The following is a 25,689-nucleotide window of genomic DNA, read 5'->3' as shown; positions in this document are numbered from 1 at the left end:
AAATAATTTCTTTGGTTTAAACAGTATTCATGCCTGCACATTCACTTACTTTTTGGTTGACACTGAAAATCATCATGAGCAGAGCCGCAGTACTATGAAGACAAAGGCCTGCTATTCTTCACATGAACCCACAGTGGACTAAAAGTCTCTTAGACCAAACAACCATATGGAGATAGGAAGTTCATCACTGTTATCTTACAAGCACTTTTGTTACCTTTAAGTGAAGCAAAGCTCCTTGTGCTTCAGATTCCTAAGTATGGGAGAATGTTCTACACTCAAAATTTCTTTATTCCAGAAAGAGTATCACTGATAGCTACTTTGCAGTTCTGTAGCAGCCTACCTGTAAAGAAAACATGAAACAACTCACCCCATTTAGTCATTTTTTCCCCTCTTCTCAGTTCTGTTCAAGACATAGTTGAGATAACCAAATCACTAGGATGTTTGCAAAGTCTCATGTTGGCTGCAGCTGCAAATATTTTTATTTGGTGAGGTAACACCTTCAGCAGGAGAATAGGGATTTTAAAAGGCAGCTCATATTCCATAACTCAGTTTGGCAGATTTATTATCAAATATGTAGTAGGATTTGGATACAGAGATGGGATTTCAATATTTTTTTAAAAAACTCAAAGCTAGTATTATTTCTTTACAGCTCTTAAATCTGCTTTTTCTTGTTCTTCTAAAAGCATAAAGATAGCACAGAGAAGAATGTTACCAAGGCTAAGGAAAGAGAGTATTCACAAAGCAAACTTCATTAATAGCAGTCATGCCTAAGTAAACTATCAAAAACATTAGTGACAGCAGCAGTATAGGGCTTACACACCAGTGCATATATCTATCAGCAAGGCCCAACTTACCAACTAGTTTACTCCCAAACAATTCACTTATTTTGGTGGAGAGAGAGCCTTACAGATAAAAATCATTTCTACACATCAAAACTAATTAAAATCTAAATGAAATAAGCCCTGCCAATACCTACAGGTTTATTTCTTAAAATCTTAGGCATTAAAAAGTCTGTAATTCTGACAACCCACATTAATTTTCAGAGGAGGAAGGAAAGTAGAACTATTACATAAACCAAAATTAAGGTATTTCAATTTTTCAACAGAGGTAGAAAAGTATTTATAGGGGAAAAAAAGCTTTATTGTAAAGTTAGATAAACTTAGGTATTAAATTGGCAACGAATAAGAAACATACATAGCCCAGTATCGAACATAGTTCACACAGTTACCCTTGGCATAACTTACTGGGTTCTGTGATAAGGGTCTAAAATACTTCTAGATTAAATTTAATTTTTTCTTTATCTTTAGAGGGCTAAATCCTGGCCCACTGCCATCAAAATGAGGGGAAATAAATGTTAATGTGTGTTTAGTTTCCCTAAAATTGTAAACGCCTGCCTTATTTCTAAAAGGATTTTTTATATTAAAATTTAAAATAAAGTCTTTACAAAAGATCTAAATGGAACTTTCATTTACAAATTTTAAAGTGTCAGGATTACAAAACTGATATTGTCAACTATTGATATCAGTTATTCTAGGTAGATGACACGTATTCTCCCTTCTTTTAAAGATGAAAACAAAATGGCCACATCAGTTTTTCTATTGTAAAAAAGCTGTGAACTTGACAACAATCGTGCTATAGTCTCTTAATACCATGTTTGGTCCTTAAATCTTACTTGCCTATGTATAAAATCTATTATTTTAAAAAGAAAAAAAAAAAACAGATCCAGTGGGAGAAAGAATGTTTAATAAATGGTATTGAGACAAATAGCTATCTGTTTGGAATAAAAATAAAATTAGATCCTTAAATCTTGTACCATATAGAAAAATACATATTACTGATGGATCCAAGAGTAAAAAATAAAAATGTAAATATCCAAAATTCTACATACAATTTTAGGGGGTACACAGATTCTCTGAAGCCCACCCATGGATCCCAGATTATTATCTATAAGAGGAACTGTTAATTATAACCTCTATAAAAATCTCAATGCCAAATACTAGCTGTATCTAAGATTTAAGTCACATGCAACAAATGAAAATGAACACATTAACTCATTGTTATAACTTTATAAAATCTCCAAACTGGACTAGAAACAGAGGCATGTCAATACAAATGGACAGTGACTTAAAAAAAAATACACCAATTTAAATAAGTTTGAATGCATACTGTATACGTGTATCCATGTCTGTTAGCCTTTCAGAAATATAAAATCAGTTAAATCTGTAGCACTTAAAATTCAACATACGTAATGTTATTCTCAAACTTGATTAAAATAATAAATACAAGTTATGTTTAATATGAGTAACTGCAACATACTTAAACATCTAAACATATAATAGGAATTCTATATTAAAATGCAATACTTTCACCTGCATTAATCTCTTACACAATGAAAAAATACTTGCAGATAATTAGCATTAAGAATGCAAATATATTTTTACTGTGGAAGAAAAATTCCAGTAATAAGGTTAGAAATCATATATCTGTATAATCTACAATGAAGCTGTAGTCTACATTATGATATTCTATCTTAAAATGAAAACAATTCAATATTTAAGTTTACAACAAATTTACTCGAGGCAAAATATGTTTATTACAGAACAGGATCTTAAAGTAAGCAAGGCAACATGAGATCAACCATTTTAGTTTTTTTTTTTTTAATGAAGTGTAGCTTTGAAATTGTAATAAAGGTGAACATAAATTCTAACATGCTCTTCTCTTCTTATAAATGGGATGATGTAGAAAAGCAAAGCTTCAATGTATAGGGATTGGAACCATCTGTAAAAAGTAAAAAACAGTTAATATTTCACTTCATCAAACTTTCAAGATCACCTTGAAGTACCAGAGTAAATTATTTCACCTTTTTATACTAAATATAAAAAATGTGGTGAATATAAAGCAGGAATATAAAGAAGTAAAATTGGCCAGACGCGGTGGCTCACCTGAAGTCAGGAGTTCGAGACCAGCCTGGCTAATGAGGTGTAACCCCGCCTCTACTAAAAATACAAAAATTAGCTGGGTGTGGTGGTGCACACCTGTAGTCCCAGCTACTCAGGAGACTGAGGCAGGAGAATTGCATGAACCTGGGAGGTGGAGGTTGCAGCAAGCCGAGATTGTGCAGTCCAGCCTGGGTGACAGAGTGAGACTCCGTCTCAAAAAAAAAAAAAAAAAAAAAAAAAAAAAAAAAAAAAAAAAAAAAAAGTAAAATTTCTAAGTAAGGTAAGGGAAAGATTTTTATTCATATTTACTGGAAGGTAAGCTCATGAAGGCAGGGACTTTGTTCACTGCTACATTTCTATTGTTCTCAACACTGTCTGGCACTCAATATTTTTTAGTGAATTGATCATTAAAGAATAAATAGTATCAGGATTAAGCAGCAAAGCTCACATTGCAAAAATATTGCCAGCAGTTAACTCTCTATAAAAGCCAATTCAAATACAGCTTGGGAAGTAGGACAAAGCTGGAATGTACATGAAGACATCTATGATCCCAAAAGGTTCCAGGAAATCTAGTATTAAATCTCTCTTCATCAGTGGGGTATATAAGTTTTGAAATTACTGGGGAAAAAAAAAAAACCAACTGGGTATACTTCACAAAAATATTTCCATTTTGTAAATTTTTCTTTCCTTTAATTTTTCAGACCAGGCAGGAACAGCTCTTCCTCAACTGCATATATAAGAAATCAAAGCAAAGAACCAGTTTTGCTATCTTAATGTATCAAAACTTTAGTATTAAAGGCTGTAGTTCATTAAAGAAAAAAAATTCCTGTATGGGGAAAAGCATATGCATCAACAAGTGTGTACAAGACACTGCAGAGGATAAAAACATACATAACTGTCCCTATCTCCAAATAGTTTATAATCTATATACTGTCTCTAAGGTATTTCATATAACTTTAAAGCTTTTTAAAACTTTCTCTCAAAAATTAAGCCTGACGGATACTTAATAAAATTTCCTTTTTTTAACTAAAATGAGAAGAAAGCCGACATTGTGGCTTTTGCCTATAATCCCAGCAACTTGGGAGGCTGAGGCCAGAGGATTGCTTGAGGCCAGGAGTTCCAGACCACCAGCCTGGGCAACACAGCAGGATCCCTCCATGTAAAAAAATTTAAAAATAAACAAATATACATCAATAAGCTGGGTGCGGTGTTGCACTCCTATAGCCCCAGCTATTTGGGAGGCTGAGGTGGGAGGATCACTTGAGCTCAGGGAAGATGAGGCTGCAGTGGGCCGTGATTGCACCACTGCATTCCAGGCTAGGAGATGAGCAAGACCCTGTCTCCAAAAAAAAAAAAAAAAGGTGTTTCTTACTTAACTTTTTATTAAGGAATTTTCAAACATACACAAAAATGTAGATAGGTTTAATGAATCCCCACATACCTATCACCCAGCTTCAATAATGGTCAATATTTGGCAGTCTTACTTCACCTACCTACCCTTCACACATAGTTTTGAAAGCTAGAATATTTTAAAGCAAACTTCAGATGTTATTCCACCCATAAATCATTTAGCGTTTTTTTTTCTCTTTTTTAAACCATCATTCATCACCACACCCTATAATGTTCCCCTATTATTTAAATACCCTTTAGATCCAGGATCAAAGTAAATTACACAGCACAAAGTTTCAAAAATTAGACTTGAGTTTTCTCATGCCTGTAATCCCAGCACTTCGGGAGGCCGAGGTGGGCAGATCATGAGGTCCAGGAGTTCAAGACCAGCCTGGCCAACGTGGTGAAACCCCGTATCTACCAAAAATACAAAAATTAGTTGAGTGTGGTGGTGGGTGCCTATAATCCCAGCTACTTGGGAAGCTGAGGCAGGAGAATCGCTTGAACCCAGGAGGCGGAGGTTGCAGTGAGCCAAGATCGTGCCACTACACTACAGTCTGGGGGACAGAGCGAGACTCGTCTCAAAAAAGAAGAAAAACAAAAAACAAAGCAAAACAAAAAAGGCCATTGTTACTATTATGGAGACAAACAGGGTAACAATTTCACTTGACTTGGCACAAATTAAAACAACCGAATACCATTTTTCATCTATCATACTGGTAAAAATTGAATATCTGACAACACTCAGTGTTGCTAGGAGTGCTGAGCAATGAATACTTTCATATACCACGGTTGGTAATGTAAACTGGTGCAACCTTTATAAAGTACAATCTAGCAACATTTTACCTAACTATAAACCTTCATGCCCTACACTACTGAAAAACTGTCCTACAAACACACATTAGAAAGTGCAACTATTGACCAGTCGTGGTTGCTCACATCTGTAATCCTAGCACTTTGGGAGGCTGAGGCAGGAGGATCACTTGAGCTCAGGAGTTCAAGACCAGCCTGGGCAACACAGTGAGACCTTGTCTCTATTTAAAAAAAAAAAACTAAAAATTAAAAAAAATTTAAAAATGAAAAAGTGCGACTATAAGGATGTTTATTACAGTAACAGAAAAAAACAAACAGAAGCAACCAGAGTGTTCATCAGTGGGGGGATGGGTAAATAAGACAAAACTGTGATACATCTTGACTATAAATAGCTATCCTGAAAAATGCTTTAAAAAAGCAGCTTTGAATGTGGCAATATAGAAATAGTTCCAAGATATATTAAGTGAAAACAGCAAGACACAGGAAAGTATGTACAGAAGAATCTTTTTTTTTTTTTTTTTTTTTTTTTTTGAGACGGAGTCTTGCTCTGTCGCCCAGGCTGGAGGGTAATGGCGTGATCTCGTCTCACTGCAACCTCACCTCCCGGGTTCAAGCAATTCTCCTGCCTCAGCCTCCCAAGTAGCTGAAACTACAAGTGTGTGCCACCACACCAGGTTAAATTTTTTTTTTTTTTTTAGTAGAGACAGGGTTTTGCCACGTTGGCCAGGCTGGTCTCGAACTCCTGACCTCAGACGATCCGCCCGCCTCAGCCTCCCAAAGTGCTGGGATTACAGGCATGAGCCACAGTGCCCGGCCAAGTTTTAAAAATATATGTAATTTTATATACACACTAGGGAAGAAAAAAGAACTAGACAAAAGGTTGGAGGTTGTAGAAAGCTTTAACTTTTCATTTTGTACCTTTATGTACTGTCTGAGCTTTTTAAACATATGCATGTATTGCTTTCCTCTAAAATGATCAGCAGGGATTGTGGAAGCTATAGCTTGAAGGTAATTCCAACCTCCTGGTACTCCCACCCTGTATAGTCTCCTCCTACACTCACTGTACTATGTTTGGTCTCTGTGACTAAAAAAATTATAACATTAAGTGATGGTATGCCACTTCCAATGTTAGGTTATAAAAAAATTGTTGATTTATCTCTTGGATCACTCAGAGAGAAGTCAGATACCATGAAAAGGCCAATGTGGCTTGACTGAGCCTACACACAACCATATGAGTGCGCCTGGGGGTGGATCTTCTGGCTTCAGTCAAGCCCTGAGATTACTGCAGACTTAGAAAACAATTTGACTGCAACTTCATGAAAGATCCTAAGCCCAAATCACCCAGCTGAAATGCACCCAAAATACTAACCCTCAGAAACAGTAAGATAATAAATGTTTGCTGTTTTAAGATGCTAAATTTTATGGCATTTTGTTATACAGCAATAGATAACTAATACAGGAATTAATATGCCTTTCTTTTTTGTATTTATCTGTATTTTTTTAAGCAGCCTATTAAGTGTTATTTTTATATTACCATGAATGTTTCTGTGAAGGTAACTGCCACTAAATAATTACGACACAAATAAAACATTTTACTTACTGGGGACTCTTATCTGATAGTGATTCAGTGCTGTAAGCGCTTCTACTGCATCAGTTTTGCACTCCCATTCTAATAGCCCAGAAAGTGTTTTGGCTGAAGCTAAAACAAAAAAACACAAACTCAGTTATTATTACTTATCACCAACTTGACCAGAAAACTTTAAAAGAGAGACTGTTCACTTACGTTTTGCATCAAACACTTTATATTTGATGAATGTAAGAACTTCATGGTCATTACACAACTGCCAAAGAAAGTAAAACTTCATTAAAAATATAGCCAAAATAATATCCCCCTTTTTTACAGAAAGTAAACTTTATGGCAGAATTTAAGTTTTAATTCTCGAATGAATGGATTAAATCAAGTATGTTTTTACATTAACATCAAGCTGTATGAGAAAATCAATTAAAAACAGTAAAATTCTATAAACTATATTAAGTAACTTAGTGCTATACAATAAAACCACAGGTTTGTTAAATAAAATATACATTCTCAGAGTTGACCAGGATTTATCTAGTTAAGGTAGGGAGTAGAGTTCCACAAAATCATTTCTTATCTGAAGCATTTCTTACAGTTCCTACTTAGCATTTTCTAAGTTAGGGGAAATGATACGGATAGAGAAAATTTTTTTATGGGTGAGATTTAAAGACATGATATGTCTTTAAATGACTTTCTGAATGCAGGAGTAAGATGACCTCATTCTAATTCCAACTCTCAAAAGGATTGAGCCACAAATCAACGAAGACCAATGAGGAATGGAGGCCAGAAAAGTACAACGGTCAAAGAATAAACTATCCAGTACCAAGTAAATAAAATACTAATAATATCAAAAGCAAAAGAATGAGCAAGATGACTTCAAAATGAAGCTAAAACAGATTTTAAAATAGGAAATAGCAACATTCTATACACATTTGTATTTCAGTGCCTACCTTTGTGAAGGTCTCTTCTGTGACACACAATGGAACATTATAATAATGCAAAACACAGGAGGGTGGCTGGATTATATTCTTAGATGCTTGGCCAGCACTTGTAAAGCGATTATTTTTGCTCATTGCAAAATCTTTGTAGCTACTCGTACCATCCTCCAGCTCAAATATTTGACTTGGAACAACTGAATGTTGTTTAGACACGCTAAAGATTGGAAAGAAAAGACATACAAAAGTACTTTGTTAGATAAAAAGCAGCAAGTAGTCTCAGAATGCTAATATATTTTGCTTGCATAAATCTTAACCAAAAAAGGCATACATAGAGCTACTTAAATAGAGGATTTCGTTTGGGTTATAATCAATCACTCTTGTAGTTTAGACATCAATTAGAAAAAAAATCTATTAAATATATTCTCATATTAGAAAACTTTAACATAAAAACTTGCCCATTTTAACATGTTTTACCATCACAAAACTAAAAAGCAGGTATAGCTAAGCAAAATCTGAGTGATACGACCCTAACTCGTCTAAAATAACAGTATTACAGCTGTTGTTTCAGATGTGCCCTCAGTTACATTAAAATATTCTCAAGTTGACATTAATGTCTCTAATAAAAAGACCAAGATTTTAAAATATTTTTTAAAATGTATCATTTAAGATAGATAATTACCAAACATTAAGTCTTTTCCCAAATAATTTGACATTATTAAGGTGTGTGACAGCTCTTTCTACAGCATACTCATCACCCATTTCTACCAGTGCCGTACCAGGAATGGTCTTCATAAATTTTACCTGTAAACACAAAATCCCAAAAATGTGACCATTTAATTCCCTTTTACAGTAACAGAATTTTTAAAAGACAATACGACCTAAGTGGTTAAAGTAACATACGGAAGATCACCTGGATTTTAACTATATTCTGCCATGTTATGAGATACCCTTAACTCTTATCAAAATTCAATAGTTAAAAAGGAACACTATACTACTATTGTATAGCCCACTGAAGAACAGCACAGGCTTACCCTAACTCTGTTATGTATTAATTGTGTGATTTGAGGGCAATATACTTAACTTCTCTGAGCCATGGATTGTCGCTGAAAATACAGATAATACCATCTGGCAGCACTCGTTAATATTTATTCTTTCAACAAATATTTATTGTCTAATATGTTTTATATATAAGCACTGTGGTAGGTACTGGGGATTTAATAGCGAATGTTAACAGACATCTTCTTGAACCTTATATTCTAGTAGTTAAGTCAGAAATTTAAAAGTAAACAAATAGTAATTACAAACTATGTAGAATTCTGTTAATGCAGTAAACAAGATGCTATGTAAGAAATAATACAAAATAGCCTTGAGATAGCATGGTCACAGGAAGGCTTGTGCAACACAGGGGAACACACGTTATTTCATGACAGTTTGGGCAGAGGCCATACTTACCCTCTTGTACTATTTCCAGTTTTAGAATATAATGCTGTAAGGGTTAGAAGGTATAAAGTATGATATCATTCAGCATAGTGCTTAGCCCTTGGGAAGTCCCTAAGTGGCTATTAAGTACAGTAGTTCCCCCTTATCTTTGAGGGATACATTCCAAGAACCCCAATGGATGCTTCAAACTGCAGACAATGCCTGGTGCAGTGGCTCACACTTGTAATCCCAGCACTTTGAGAGGCCAAGGTGGGATGCTTGTTTGAGCCTAGGAGCTTCAGACCAGCCTGGGCAACACAGTTGAGACCCCATCTCTACAAAAAAAAAATATATAAAAACCAGCTGGGCATGGTGGCATGCACCTGTAGTCCCAGCTACTCAGGAGGCTGAGGCAGGATTGCTTGTGTCCAAGAGCTAGAGGCTGAAGTAATCTATGACTGTGCCACTGTACTCCAGCCTTGGCGATAGAACAAGACCTTGTCTCAAAAGCAAACACACAGCAAACACACAAAAAAACTGCAGACAGTACTGAAAGATAATTAGATAGATAGATAGAGACAGAGATTAAGCATAGTATATACTATATATAAGCATAGCATATATATACTATGCTTTTTCTTGTACATACATACCTATGATAAAGTTTAATTTATAAATTAGGCACAGTAATAGACTAACAAAATAATAGAAAAATTATAAATGATCTACTATAATAAAAATTACGTGAACATGCTCTCTCTCACAATATCTTATTTTACTGTAGTCACCTATTGTTGGAGCAGTTAACAGTGAGTAACTGAAAGCAAAACTGTGGATAAGGGAGGACTCCTGTACCAATGACATAGATGACACCTTGAACTTATTTCCTTCTTATCTATTGACCTCTAAAGAATACTGAAAATGTATTTACATAACAAATGCAACATGGCTTCTATTTCCATCACTTCAACTACCCACTTTAATAGGATATACTCCACCTGTACTTGAACAAAACTCAGTCATAACAGGATTTTTCAGCTTTATTTGAAATCTCTTTTCTTCTCATGGACAAAATTCCTCTCCCTTGATTTAATCCAATGACTATCTACAAATCTAATAGTGACTAAATATACACATTAAATATGTGGTTCTTGTATTGGTAAATCTCCAAAAGAAAGTTAGAAAAAATTAACTATATATGGATCTTTAAAGGATTATGATAGTTTGAGTTCAACGTATCATAGCTTATCATTTAAAATGTTTTTGTTTTTTGTTTTTTTTTTGTATTTTTTTTTAGTAGAGACGGGGTTTCACTGATCGCCTGACCTCGTGATCTGCCCGCCTCGGCCTCCCAAAGTGCTGGGATTACAAGCATGAGCCACCACGCCCGGCCTTAAAATGTTTTATAAAAAAAAACTTGGGAAATGTAGGGTGAAAGAGACTAGAATTAGTCAAATAACATACAAAAAATCTAAGTTTTATTAGAAAAAGTAATTTGAGTTTCTAAATCATATGAGACAATTAGTTCATAACACAAAAGACAAAGATCTACTAAAGATATTGATTAAATTGCCTGATTCTGATTGTCTGCATACGTGAAAAGCACAAAAAGAAAATATAAAGTTAAAATATACATTAAAGCCCATTTAATTATCAAACATGCATTCCCTCCACTTAACACTTGGGTCTAAGATAAAGTGTCTGTGTGAAAATAATACTTCTCCCAATGCTACTAAACCTATCCCATGTATTCTTGGCCAGTTACACAAGCATAAGTATCCCATATGTTATCCCCCAGACCAAATGTGGAATTTTCTTTTTGTTTTGTTTTGTTTTTTTACTGGGATCAAATGGTTGACAAAATTCTTGTTTCAGAATTCTGAAGAGTTGCTTTAGAATTAATGAACTAAGAACTAAATGTAGCAACTTTTCAAGCCATGTTCCCCTCCCACACATAGTGACTCACATGCTGCAAGTACTTATTGTTGCAAAGAACACTAAAATCACTTAAAACGGGAAAAAAACACATTACTACAGTACTAAAACTCAAATTAGCAAGTGTTTTTATCAAACAACTGGTAACTTAAGACTACCATTCATTTTCCTAGTTAAATTTTCCATGATTCTTTCAAAAACTATTTATCTCATATTTGTGAGGTACCAATAAATAAAACTTCGCAGATTGGGGGAAAACACAGTTATTTGATAATAAAGTTAAAATTATTAAAGACCTTCAAAATATGTAAATTGCCAGACAGAAAGTTTTGGACACTTTCTATCAAAGTGGGTCAGTTTCAAATACTGATTGAGCTAAATGCACATGGTTCCTCCGAAGAGAATAGAACCCTGGCATTTAGGAGGCAAGTGCATAAATTCTAGAACTCTTCTGAATTTTCACAACTTCTGGCTAGGCTCTGAAGCTTGTTTTTATATATACCCTCCATGAAAGTAACTGCTCTTTCAACATGTTAAATGCTAGAATCTCTTTGAAATGAGATCACCAAAATATAGACTTCAGGCCTCTCATACCATAGTGGTTGATTACTACTGCTTTAGACTTCTTTTTATATTGGTTATTTACAAAATATTTGTAGTATCAACAACCTATACTTATTACTTATCAACAAAAAACATTTTCCAGAGTTCCTATATAATGGATTTTTAGCTTATGTGGGTCATTACTGAAAGAATTTGGATATTCCTGATACAAGGAGAAGACACATATTTGCAGCCTTTTCAGAATTACCACTGAATATCCTAGCAAAAGAAACTAATACAAAGAGAAACTTACCTTCTCAATATTTCCATATAAGCAGAACAGGTTGAAGACTCTTGAACAATTCATTTTTAGTTGATGTAATCCACTAACCATTACAACTGAACCAGAGGGATTTCCTCCATGCATGTAAGAGGAAGAAGCTTGCGGTAATGGATAAGCAACAAGTTCAGGTGTATCTCGAGAGCCCATTCTGTAACGACTTGGTAAAGGCAATAATGGACCATGGGATCCTATAAAAATGATCAAAATAAATAAATTAACATATACATATAGTTCTGTTTGTAAATACTTTAGTAGATATACTGCAACACACAGAAAAATAAACTCTTAATATTAGCTAGTTTGATGTACAAAGAAAACTCAAATGTATGACTATTTCAGTATAACCTGAGGAAAATTAATAAAATCTGTATTCATTTGCACCAGATACAATATATATTGACCTATACCTGCATACACCAGGCTATAAGTTTATATTTTTAAAAAATTATAGTTTAACAAAAAAGGCTATGGGGGGTTAAGAAAGTGAATGTAAAATCTGGGGCCACTGCATACAAATTATACCTCAAATTTAAAAAATAAACCTCCTGCCAATGTCTTTTGGAGGAGTAATAATATTACATGTACAGTGAAATCTAGGAAGTTATCTCTATACAGATATAACAAAAAGAACCTCTTCAGTTATAACAAAAAACCTCTTCAGATATAACAAAAAGAACCTCTTCAGTTCCACTGAAAAGTTGTTTCCTTGAATATATTTTACTATGTACTTTTGGGTTGGTATCTTATTCCCCTAATTCTAATTTTAGTTAATAACTCAACTACACACAGGTGTCTTATTACTCTACAACTTCCATTTTTTGAAACAATATCAAGAACCCAGAAGGAAATAATGCCTGAGTATCTAAAACTATTTCAGCAGAAACACACAAATCTATGTCTCTTACATTGAGAATCCTCATTAAGATTAACTTGCTAACTTTAGAGTAGCTTTAAACAACTTTATCTGTTTTTCCCATCCACAACAGATGTAACAAAAAATAAAGCTAGAGTGCAGAATGAAAAGAAATGAGGGTGGAGAAAATGACACTCAAAGTAGGCATAGGGCACATTTTACAGCAATAAGAAGGCAGAGGAACTCAAAAGCAGCAACTAAGATGGAGACATGCAGCTTAGAAACAGAAACCCTTCACATCTTAGATGCTCCTAATAATAACAGAAGCATCATCTAGGGTACATGCAAAGGTCCCCCTGATGTGCAAAACCAATCCAAAAAACCAAGTCCTTTCTCTATTTCTCAAGAAGTAAAGAGTATGTAATGCCACTGAGTTGCACCTGTACACAGGACTAAGGGACAACTGTCATCTATCTACTAAGTGAGTTACTAAGAACTACTGAATTTTGGTATTCATAACATACTATTAGAGCTTATGGTAGACTCCAATTTTCGGTATTCTAACAACAGCTGCCATTCTTAACAACACAGTAACACTACCACCAAGCACACACAAACACGGTGTGAATTTCTGCAATTTTAGGGAGGAATATTTTATCAATGTATCATCAGTGTCTCCTTAAATTGGTCATGGATTTCAACTACTCCTTTTATTGGCAATTGGTAGTTTAACAAAACAATCCATATGAGCGACTGTTTAGTAATTAGGTTTTAGACTGTTTAGTAATTATTTTAGCCTGTAATTTAGACTCTTATACACACACCAAGATTCAAGTATCAATTATTCTTACTCCTATTGCAAAAGTACATATACATAATATACTGCCTCCCTGCCACCTACCATTTGCTTGTACAGTAATGACACTTCACTATCATCACACTAAATTTTCTTTTTCATGGAAGTAGGAAGACACATGGTAGACAGGCAGTGGAAACTTTTACTCTATGTATAGTGGCTAAAGTCCAAAACCTCTGAGATCTACTGTCCTAAGTAACAACCACAATCAGTCCAAAAGAATAACTGATGTTTATAATTATGACTTTGGGCCATCATTATTAAATTATCTTATCTATACTACTTAAAGTATTACCTACATTATTTAAGATAAGAAAAATCAGAAGTCTTTTAAAAGTTTTCTACACTAAATTGATAATAGAAAGTCTGGGTATTTAAAAAACTAATGCTTCAAATATTTAAAAAACTGACATGGAAAAATGCTACATAAATGGTATATTAACATCTTGAAGGCATTTTTCATCTTTCAAGCTTTAAAATCTTTGGTCTACAAACCATATCCAAAGATACTACAAATTAATATACAAACTCTTCTTGAGCTAATAGCAAATAAATCTATATATCAATTTCTGCCATGGTTCAACTATGAAAGCTTCTACCAGTTCATATCATTACATCTGGACTTCCCAAATCAAAAGATGTAAAGAATTGTGATGATTCACATAGATTTCATACTGCTATAATAAACCAATGAATAAACTTAATCTGATGGAATTTATGGGTCCTGAACCATAATTAACTTTCTATTCCCTTTCTTATAGTCATCACATAGGAAAAGGAAAGGTCATCTATAAGGTGATCCCAAAATGCAAGTAAACCTGTTTTGCTGAAGTGCTGATCTGAAGGGATACATGTGTGATTTGCAATATTTGTAAAAAGGCTCAATATCACTAGCACACATCCCCCATCTTTGCTTTTTCCCCTATTACTCATCTTACTTCTCTGCCTCTTTATTCACTCTTTTTCCTCCTATACCCCAATTCTGCTTACTTCCCTAGAAAAATAGAACAAATTAACCTGAGATTAAATATCTTAATGGACATAGCTCAGAATGGCTACCCCCCTACATAATCTCACCGCAACTATCAAAGAATTTCACAATAGGTTTTTTAAAAATAAAAAATTTTTGCAGGGTATATAACATATTTCGTTTATACTATTTTTCGGTAAAATATTTTATAAAGGAAGGCAGACTTATACTAAGAAAAAATCTGTTTCCACACTACTACAGTAGAGTTCCTTGTCCTTCATTTATTCTTTCACAGATTTTTCTAATCCGCTTTGGCAAAATATTTAACCAGTTTTTAGCCTTCAGCTGACTGCCATGACTCTACAACTAAACTACAAACTTGTAATGGCAAATTTTTTGTAACCCTCCATTATCAAAGTGCAAAAGACACCCAATGTTTTTTTACTGCAGGATCAGAACTACCCATACAACCATGTTTAGTATTTACTCTGATACAGGAATAACTAAGAAAAATAATCAAGGTACACATTCACTAAACCAACTGTAGTAAGAATTTCATTCTATACCACACTTACTGTTTTGACAAAACATGGTTTCAATCTTTTCTGCCATATAGACTATGGAACCTTGAAGACACACACACACACACACTACTAGAGTTCAAAAGAAAAACACTAGAAAATAAGCTAAAACTCACAGCTAAGAATGGTCACTAAAGTAAATATGTAGGCAATTTTTTAGGACAATAGGCAATACCAGGTGCTTTTCAGTGACCAATCCCAAGACTACAATATAGCAATTTCTATTTTCTGCCACCTTTAATAGTATTGTGCTTCAACTTTAAAGCACAGAATAGGTAGAGTCAATAACTACCACTAAAAACTAGAATATTTTCAAACAATTTACAGCTAGTTAAAAGATTCTACTTATAAGAACAATAGTTTGATACCTAACGTTACGTAATTTTTTCCTGGGGCAGATTATTATTCTAGGTTCCATAATCTTATCAACATAGCAAACAGTAAAAGCTGAGAAGTTTTAAAAGGGGAATAAATATGAACAAATTTAACTGAAGCCAAAATACCAGCTATAGAACTAAAAGGTGAGTCTAAATAGAAGCACGTTTCCTTTTTGACAAATACCCTATTCTTTCTGCTTTTATCACTCAAAATTCCTCTTTGTTCCTAATTGCTAGAATGAAAGAAAATACACTTACTGAACAATAATTCTTCTTTCTGGTCCTCTTACAAGCCAGAACCCATTAAAAATCAAAACCAAACCAAAATATAATGGCAAAAAAGTATTCAATCCCCAACTAGTAGCTCTCACTTATCTCAAGGATTTTTTTTTTTTAATCAATATCCTAAGAAAACAAATTTTGGACAACTCCTGGGGGTACATTATAAGGGACTGATCCTATATAAACCAAGGCAGATGCACAGGAAAAATAGAGAGACAAGAAATGTGCCATACTTCATCAGAAATGCAGCAAGTCAAACAATTCATCTATACTACCTTCTTTCTGCTTTGACAACTTACCATAGCCATCATGTCTAAACGAAGAAGGGTGTTCTCCCAAAATGGCTTGTCTCTGGCGACCCTTTCCTCTATCTGACACAAAAGTAGAAACATGGTTTTAACAATTTTGACCCAAGTACTTAACAGAGTTCTCAGATGGGAAACACCCATTCAAAACATCCAATACAACAATTCATAAAAGAAATACGATTCCTGGTTAACTTTAAACATCCATTCATATCCAATTTAAACACAACACCAAGAGTGTAAAAAATTAATTCCATCTAACAAATTCCACTTAACTTGAATATATCTTTTTGGCAAATGCCAAATACAATCACGCTTTCAAATTTAAGGAAGAATGGATACTTTTCAGAAAGTGAATGTACACAATGCTAGAAGTTTGACACTGTACAGAAGTTTTTACCAATACATGTCTTTAAAACAAGCTTTAAGTGCAGTACTTTTGAAAGACAGTACCTGAATCATACTATTAGCTTCAACAGCAACACATTTTCAAAGTGGGCTTCTTTCAAGAAGTTTCAGCATAAGCCAACAACAACCTGTATTACATGGTTTCACAATCAGTAAACACAGAGTATTTTATAAGTATATGCACATATTTACAAACACCTGACTTGAGAGCTGAAAATGTTCACATCACTGGCTCATATTATATCATGAATAGGTCAATGTCTATTGACCATAACACCAGGTAGGACTATGAGCAACTCCCAAACTTTAAAGATGCCAAGATAAAGCTAACCAAGGGGGCTACATTATTGGATGAGAATACTACAATACTCTAAAGGATAATTTTTATTCTAGCTACATTTTCAGAAAAGGCATGCCAATTTTCCCAAATCTAATTAGAGACATCAACAAAAAAATTACTTATAAGTTTCTAAAATAGCACCTCCTATGTTGGTTAGTAAATTTTAAAAATCATTATACAATACTTTTATAAAGTTTGCTGATGAAATTACAGTGCCCAATAAGATTTTTAAAAATATGTATCTTAAGACTCTGGTCATTCTAATCCTTGAAAATTCAGAGAGGCTTTACCTATATCCTTAGTCACCTAAACAAATGAGGTTTATGGGAGATGAGAAATACTTTAATTTTCACTTCAGTCTAGAGAAGTAGAGTTTTAATCACCTATTCCAAGTTATTGTGGCATTGAAAGGGACTGAGGCCATCTAGTTTAACTTTTATTCAATGTAAAAATTCTCTTTACATCATCTGTCAGTTGGGACCATTTAGCTTCTGCTTACCCAAAACCAATAACAAGATTTCCAGATAGCCCTAAATTGTGAGAAAATTAATTTTTATATTGTATAGAAATTGATCCTCTACCCATATTCTACCCCATTTAGGGCCTTACAGACTTAGTCATTGTCCAAAACCTCTTCTAAATGCTCGAGAAGTTATTATGACTGTCCCCCGACCCCATTTCCCCAAAGTCATTTCTTCTTCAATCCTAACATTCACAGTTCCTTCCACTATATGGCTTCTAACATCTCTCATCATGCAAGTCTCACTCCTTTTGAGCCAATCTAGCCTACTAATCCATTCTGTTAATGTTCCTCTGCTTAAGCATACGCCATCAAACACTAAATACAATTCCTTATCTGACCTAGGAATCTTAAAACCACAACAACCATAATGTCTTCATGACTCAGTTTTATTGATACAGTTAACAGTGTGCTATAAAGGAAAGAGAACTGGGTTGGGAATCAGATGATTCCAACTTAAACCACTAATTTGCTATATAGTCACAGAAACAATTCTCATTCATAAATGAAGGAGTTAGAGTAGATTATCTTCCAAGGTATCTTTCAGCCAAACATTCTCATTAATAATTCACTTCATTTGAAGTATTCACTGCATAACAGGTCACGTAAAACAGAAGTGAGCAGAAAGCTGAACACTAAATATATCAGTTTCTAAACAGTGGTAAGCTTTCCTAGAGTCAAATGATCTGATGGAAGCTGTGAACCTTCTCCCCAAAAAGATGCACCTATCTACAGGTTCTAAGATTTCTGGAGGGGTTCCCTGGCATCCTGGTTAGGGATTCTTTACACTAAAATGTAATTCAAGCTGAAAAGGGCTTTGAAAAATGTGAAGGTATGTTTTTAAAAAAGCTTTTTTTTTTTTGGTAAAAAAAAAATGTTATGAAGGTCGTTATTTGGGGATAGCAACCTAACAGTTTCAATAGCTATCAACTTGAGTGCAGGCTAAGAGCTCTACAGAAACAAAAACATAAACTGTTATGGTCTTGCAAGACAAATATCTGTAAGGAATTAGGAAACAAAAAATTTTCCTTCAAAGCATAAACTAAAACCGTTTTATGTGCTTTAATTACATTTCACTATTCACATATATACCTTATACATTTCTAAACTTATCTGACTAGAATTATATGAAGAACTAACCTCAGCTGGCTTTGTGTAAACTTCAGACCTTTTAAAAGAATAGATGTAAACACTATTAAAATAAGCTTATCTATACCTGTTTAAAGAGACCCTGAGAAAAATGCAACCAAAACTATTTCAAATGAGATTTTTTTAAAAAAACAAAACCGAGTGGTCAATAACTGTAAATTGACAGAAGTGAGACATTTCTCATCAACCACGTGTCCTGTTGTTTCAGTGCTAAGGATTTGCTTTCTAATACTGACATCAACTGTACCAATCCAAGGCCAAGCAGATTTCCATAAGTAGTGAAAAACATGGGATCTAGCCAAAGCTCCATTACAAAACAAACCTATTTGCAATTTCATGCATAAGGCAAGATGATTTCCTGGGAATTGAGAGTTAAAGGAGCCAATCATCTAAAAGACCTAAATATGCAAACATGCAAAAGATCAATCATCACATTGTCTGTTTCTTTTTGCTAGAGTACATGCATTATAGAGTACCCACTGCCCAAGATATTTTGTATGCCATAAAATTTTTTTCTAGTTACTTTTACAGACATACTCATCTTGAGTTTTTCCAACCTGTAGTTCAAACACTAATATTGTAGTTAAGATGTAGCCAATACTGCAGCCCCCTTGTTTTTACAAGATCCACATTTTAATTTGTATATTCCAGAATTGCCACACAGTTAGTTGAACAATTTTATTAGTCAAATTTATGCTCATGAAATCTAGCACTTATAGGTGAAGATGCATCTCAAATGAAATGCTCTTATTTTCAGATTTATCAAGTTTAAATATATTCTATCTTGAACAGACATGTTACTTTCACCTACATTTGAAATGTCAAAATTTCTAGTTACACAAATTGACAGTGATAACCTTAAATTGTTACAAAAAGTGACAACTTATAAACAGCCACTTTACAAAAATCAAACCACACAGAAGAACGTCTTTCACATATAATGCACCTTTTCATTATGTTAGAATTTCTGTTCAGCGACAATTGAGAAAAAAACAAAAAATTTAAAAAGTAAACAATGCAGCAAGTGTGCACCTTTCTAATCCTTTTATTTTTACTATCTGTGTGGATTGGTTGAGCATTATCAATTCCCAAAACCTGTTAATAAACTGGTCCTGGTTATTTGCCAATTAACAATTTGAATCTAAGCTGCAAACAGTCACAGTAATGGGCATTAAGATTTACAACATTGCAGATGAAGTCTAGTTTCCGTTAGTGGAAAGTCTTAAATTCTACAACTGAAACCTTAAGGGAAATCAGACCAAATATACATACAACTTGAATAAATGGGCACAGTCTATCATGGTGTTCATCCCATGCAATTCTGAAGTACTGTTAAGTGTCCTCCTTTAAAAACTTGGGGTGATGGTGCATGCAGTATGCAGTCAAGGTGAATTGCGAGTCTGAGTTTTTCAGAGGGCTTTTTGCTGATGCCGATGTTGTGCATGATGAAGTGTAGAGTCAGCCTGCTGGAGTCCTCTATCCTTCTTAATGCCTCGTCCAGCTTGGGGGAAAGTCCTTTCCATAGAGAAGCAGTGTGCAAGTTTGCAGTTTGTAAGGAATATTCTGAATCAGTTTCCTCTCCTCCAAAGAGAGAGAGCTGCTTGGAGAAATGCAAGTCCTTGAACTGCGGGCGTGCCTGAATGTGTGGGCTCCTTGTTGAACTAAATATAAATAGCTCAGTACATACCAGTAGGGGGCACTAATGTTCAAGGTTATTTTCCAGCATTACATGGCCTTTTGCAACAAAAGCATTCATCAACAAGGTTTTCATTTGAATTAACTAGCTCATCTCAGGAAAAAAGAATCTAACTGCATGTAAAAATTTGTCAGCAGATTAAGTACATTCTAAAATGTATAAAATACCTACCTCGTCTTCCCAAATATGGTTTAGTGTAGTCCCAACTGTCATTGTCATTCCTAATAACATTTAGACGAGTTGGCTGTTAAGATTGAAAATAATGTAAGTTCAAACTGTATATCCAAAGCATAAATATTTCTTGGGTAGGGTGTTGAAAAAAATATTTACCCGTGCATATTCAATTTTTAGTGTGCAACATCCAGCATATATATCAGCTCCATTGAGTGCTGCTTTAGCTTTCTGGGCACAAAGGACTGATTCAAACATAAGCTCTATTAAGGAAATTTGGTTTAAGGTATCTGATACTTAATCATTATTCACTCCCAAAGGACAGGATTGAAAATAATCAGAAGTAACTCTTTTACTTCTGGAAATGTTTTACCAATTTCAGGATGAATTTTAAGCAATGTTTTGTTTTGTTTTGTTTTGTTTTGTTTTGTTTTGTTTTGTTTTTGAGACGGAGTCTCGCTCTATCACCAGGCTGGAGTGCAGTGGCACGACCTGGGCTCAATGCAACCTCCACCTCCCAGGTTCAAGCAATTCTCTTGCCTCAGACTCCCAAGTAGCTGGGACTACAGGTGTGTGCCACCACACCCAGCTAATTTTTTATTTTTTTAGTAGATACGGGGTTTCACCATGTTGGCCAGGATGGTCTCGATCTCTTGACTTCGTGATCCGCCCGCCTCAGCCTCCCAAAGTGCTGGGATCACAGACGTGAGCCACTGTGCCTGGCCAGGAGAATTTAAGATCAAGGGTGGCTGGGCACAGTTGCTCACGCCTGTAATCCCAGCACTTTGGGAGGCTGAACCAGGTGAAGCCTGAGCTCAGGAGTTCGAGACCAGCCTAGCCAACATGGGGATGTCCCATCTCTACTAAAAATACAAAAATTAGCTGGGTGTGGTGGTAGGTGCCTGTCATCCCAGCTACTTGGGAGGCTGAGACAGGGGAATCACTTGACCACCCTGGGCAACAAAAAGCGAAACTCCATCTAAAAAAAAAAAAAAAAAAAAATCAAGAGCACCAAAGAAAACGTAATACAACCGAACTATCTACCTTAATTCTTTTAGGTCATCATTAGTACTTTATAAATCGGAAAGCAGAGGAGATAATGGAGCATGGTCCCATTCCCTAGCAAAGGACAACTTGCAACCTTGAAACAGAAAAGATTTTACTCTTTAAGAAGAACATTACAAAGAGCCAAAGTAATACAAAACAAATACATGATTTTTACATATTTCTGAGAAGGCAGAGTTTTATAATACTTTATCTAAAATTTTATCAGTTTTTTAAAAAATTACTTAAGTCCATAATCTTAAAAAAATAAAATCACAAAGGTATATAAGGTAAAAAAAAAAAAAAAAAGATAAAACATAAGTCCCTTGCCAGAAGTAAGCACTATTAAAGAGTTTGCTGTATATCCCTACCTTCTTCTGTGCATACACATGCACACGTAGGTTGGGGTTTTCTCTATTATTATTTAAGATGGGTCCAGTTTGGGGGAAAGTGTATTATCTATACTATTTTGTAACTTGCTCTTCTTACTCAACGTATGACAAATTTAACATAAAGAAGTTCTTACATAAACCATTACCATTTTAAAGGTTCAATAAAAAAGGTAAGATTTTACTGACTCTAAAGTTTCGGTACTTCCAAACTACTTTAAGAGGGAGTCAGAAAAGTTCACTTAGGATAAATTCCAAAATAGTACAAGTGTACATATCTTCAAATAGTGTTATTTAACAGCTTAAAAAGGAAGCACTAGATTGCTTTCTCGTAGCAAGTTATTCTTATCATAAATAGTAAAATTCCCTATGAGTACTGCAGTTTATTTTTTAAATCTAAGTCACGTAGATTTTTGTGAGAGGACAAAGTAAACACCACTTGTCTAGAAATGCTTAAGCCAGAAAAAATAAGATCCATATGAATTACACATCAATAAAAATTTACAAATAAAGGATATTCAACCATAGCTTGTATCCCATTTCTCTTGAATATAACAATACGTTGCACTTTGCCAACAGGGTTGCATACAGTATATAAAACATCCTATGAAGGAAAAGAAAAAGATTTCTTCACACTTTACACCTGAAAAGACATTAAAGCTATACTTCATTTTGTTTTACCTAAAAACCATCAACTGTGGCCGGGCGCGGTGGCTCACGCTTGTAATCCCAGCACTTTGGGAGGCCGAGGCGGGCGGATCACGAGGTCAGGAGATCGAGACCACGGTGAAACCCCGTCTCTACTAAAAATACAAAAAATTAGCCGGGCGTGGTGGCGGGCGCCTGTAGTCCCAGCTACTCGGAGAGGCTGAGGCAGGAGAATGGCGTGAACCCGGGAGGCGGAGCTTGCAGTGAGCCAAGACTGCGCCACTGCACTCCAGCCTGGGCGACAGAGCAAGACTCCATCTCAAAAAAAAAAAAAAAAAAACCATCAACTGTCAAGATGTCATTTCTATTGATTAATAAAAGTAATTTTTAAAATTATTACTTTTTTTTTTTGAGACAGGGTCTCACACTGTTGCCCAGGCTAGAGTGCAGTGGCACGATCACAGTTCCCTACAGCCCTGACTTCCCAGGCTGAAACGATCTCCCACCTCAGCCTCCCAAGTAGCTGAGACTTCAAGGCATGCACCACCACACAAGGTTAATTTTTTCATGTTTTGTAGAGACAGAGTCTCACTATGTTGTCCAGGCTGTCTCAAACTCCTGAGCTCAAGGGATCCTACTACCTCAGTCTCCTAAAGTACTAAGATTATAGGTATGAGCCACCATGCTGGCCTAAAATTATTATACTTTAATAAATCTTAAGTTATTTCTTCACCTACACAATACACCCACATTAAAGAAGTTCCAATGGAACATTTGGAAAGCACTGTCACCTATTTTATCTCCTAAATGAATCCTCAATTTTTATTTTCTTAACAGGTGACTAAAATAACTTCTGATGATATAAAATTAATAAACCAAAACTATAATCAATGAATATTTTTTCCGAATGTGACACTGAAATGTTTAATATTATAATCACTTGTGTTATAGTAATAAATATGTATATTAAGAGATAATATTAGAACAACTCTGGTACTCATTTTTCAAGGGACAATGGCTATAAAGAAAAGACCCAAGGAAGACCATACAGTTACATGTCACTAAACAAGACACCTGAGTCATCTAAGAATCTAAATACCTACTACTTAGGAGTAATTATTCAACTATCAAGAAATTTCTTGAGCATCTATAATTTACACAGCTGCATTGTTACACACCAGAGATATAACAAAAAACAGAGTACCTACACTAGATTAGTTATATGTTTTCCCAACACCAAATATTATAAATATATTAATACTATATATTAATAAGTCTATATTTAAAATACAAAATGTCTAATTAAATCCAAAGAATATCTTATGCTTTAAGTTTATGTCCCAGTATCATATGCCCAGACTACATATGATACCAACTGAAGTTTCCCCTTACTGTGATGTTCTTCTATTCATTACAAAAATTAAGTGTCTGTGTTACTAGCTTATTATGAAACAGCATGTGAGTAGGAAGAAAACTGGTTCTGGAAACAAATCCTTTTTAAAACTTCTACCAATAACACTTTTCAAAAGAGTAAAGAAGCAGGGAATTTAAAGTAAATCAAAGACAGATTTTTAACAAGCTATGCAAAATAGTTCATAATGATACATGCATCTTACCGTAACATGGGATTCTGTCATTACCTAGTAGATGCTCTTATATATATGCTGGCATATGCGTGACAGAGATTTTTTGAGCGATTTCAAACAAGTCTGTCTATAATTCCTTAATATCAAAAACAGAACTGGTACTGATTATACGTTAAAAATTTCAATGTGCCTATTTAATTATGACAATTGTGCTTATCTTTTTAACTATGGTGCTCAGCATTTTTTCTTTGTTCATTAAACTTGATAGTCAAGATTTTCAAAATTAAAAAAACTATTTTCTAGTATCTAGATGGCAAGGAAAAAACTACAGACCAGTCACTCTGGAGGCAAATTGCAAAATCACTTTTAATTTCATTTGTCATACTAAAACACATACCACTGTAATTGGATAAAGCGGATTCTGAATTGAGAGCAGAAGAACTTTGTTGCCTCCTGATGGATCATCAGTATTTCCTGGCCGAGTGATCCTTTTGCTTGTAGAATAGTTGAAAAAAGCCTGTTGACCAGCAATGTACACGGGTTCATCTGCAGCAAATGTCACACATTCTTTGGCACTATCTATGTTTTCAAATTCCACTAGAGCCTGTCGTTTAAATGGCATCATCATCACATAGCTGAAAAGGGAGATAAGGAGGAAACACACAAACACAGCAAGTTCCGTTAACATTATTTGTCCTCAATTACGTAAAAGCAGACTTTAATAAAAATGTGTCAAATCCCACAGTATTCTTCACTACCTGTGTCCAATGTAAGTCAACTTTTTTTTTTTTTTTTTTTTTTTGAGACGGAGTCTTTCTCTGTCACCCAGGCTGGAGTGCAGTGGCGCGATCTAGGCTCACTGCAAGCTCTGCCTCCCAGGTTCACGCCATTCTCCTGCCTCAGCCTCCTTAGTATCTGGGACTACAGGTGCCCGCCACCATGCCCAGCTAATTTTTTATACTTTCAGTAGAGACAGGGTTCCCCGTGTTAGCCAGGATGGTCTCGATCTCCTGACCTCGTGATCCGCCCACCTTGGCCTCCCAAAGTGCTGGGATTACAGGGATGAGGTAAGTCAACTCTTGAATCATCCAAAGAATTGTGGTACAACAGATAGATGTATACATATGAAAGCTTATCTCCCAGTGATTAAGTTTATCTACCTCATGACCTCCTCAAAAACAATTATCTGTTATTAGTTACTAACAAGACAACCCAGTTTATTCTTTGGGGTGCTACTCTGAAGCAGTATTAAAAAATTTCAAAGACACAGAAACCAATGGAGATCAAACTCAACAGAAGGTTGGCAGACAGAATCCCTACTTAACAGCAGAAACTACTACCTCTCTTGAATTTTCTTGAATAAACATCCATACTAATAGCTAAGAACTGACTATACTTTTAAAACAGAGATAAATATAAATGGAAGCAACCACAGACTGACCAAAGTTCCAAAGTTCATACAAATAATCTCCTCCAAAACATTTTAGTATTAACCATCCATAAAAAAATTCATTAGAATACGGCAATCATGATTGTCTATGAGCGGGAGGGTAAGATGTTTACTTTTCATAGTACACTCTTTACTAGAGAGACAAACAAAGCAGCCAAAAAAACCCCAA

The 25,689-nt window shown here is 34.8% G+C and overlaps 1 protein-coding gene across 8 annotated transcripts in view; it reads right to left on the bottom strand.

Annotated features, from left to right (window-relative positions):
• Positions 1-536: 536 nt before the first annotated feature.
• The window catches only part of HNRNPLL (heterogeneous nuclear ribonucleoprotein L like), a 41,936-nt gene continuing 16,783 nt past the window's right edge, over positions 537-25,689 (bottom strand). For 2 of the 8 annotated variants that reach the window (XM_055243374.2, XM_055243372.2), the window contains 11 exons: positions 24,468-24,705; positions 22,355-22,440; positions 20,563-20,659; positions 20,404-20,476; positions 16,114-16,185; positions 11,866-12,083; positions 8,335-8,456; positions 7,668-7,869; positions 6,925-6,982; positions 6,742-6,840; positions 537-2,778 (listed from right to left, as the gene is read on the bottom strand). In XM_055243374.2, coding sequence (XP_055099349.1) covers positions 2,723-2,778; positions 6,742-6,840; positions 6,925-6,982; positions 7,668-7,869; positions 8,335-8,456; positions 11,866-12,083; positions 16,114-16,185; positions 20,404-20,476; positions 20,563-20,659; positions 22,355-22,440; positions 24,468-24,705 — 1,321 coding nt within the window. In that variant the 3' untranslated portion in view covers positions 537-2,722. Of the gene's footprint in view, positions 2,779-6,741; positions 6,841-6,924; positions 6,983-7,667; positions 7,870-8,334; positions 8,457-11,865; positions 12,084-16,113; positions 16,186-20,403; positions 20,477-20,562; positions 20,665-22,354; positions 22,441-24,467; positions 24,706-25,689 lie in introns of all 8 variants that reach the window. The other 6 variants (XM_055243373.2, XM_055243371.2, XM_063618124.1 and 3 more) reach the window with 4 other exon arrangements.

Source organism: Symphalangus syndactylus, chromosome 14, assembly GCF_028878055.3.
Source record: "Symphalangus syndactylus isolate Jambi chromosome 14, NHGRI_mSymSyn1-v2.1_pri, whole genome shotgun sequence".
In the NCBI taxonomy this organism is placed as follows: Eukaryota; Metazoa; Chordata; class Mammalia; order Primates; family Hylobatidae; genus Symphalangus; species Symphalangus syndactylus.
Note: the sequence above shows the minus strand (reverse complement) of the source record. Positions and strands in the feature narration are given on the sequence as shown.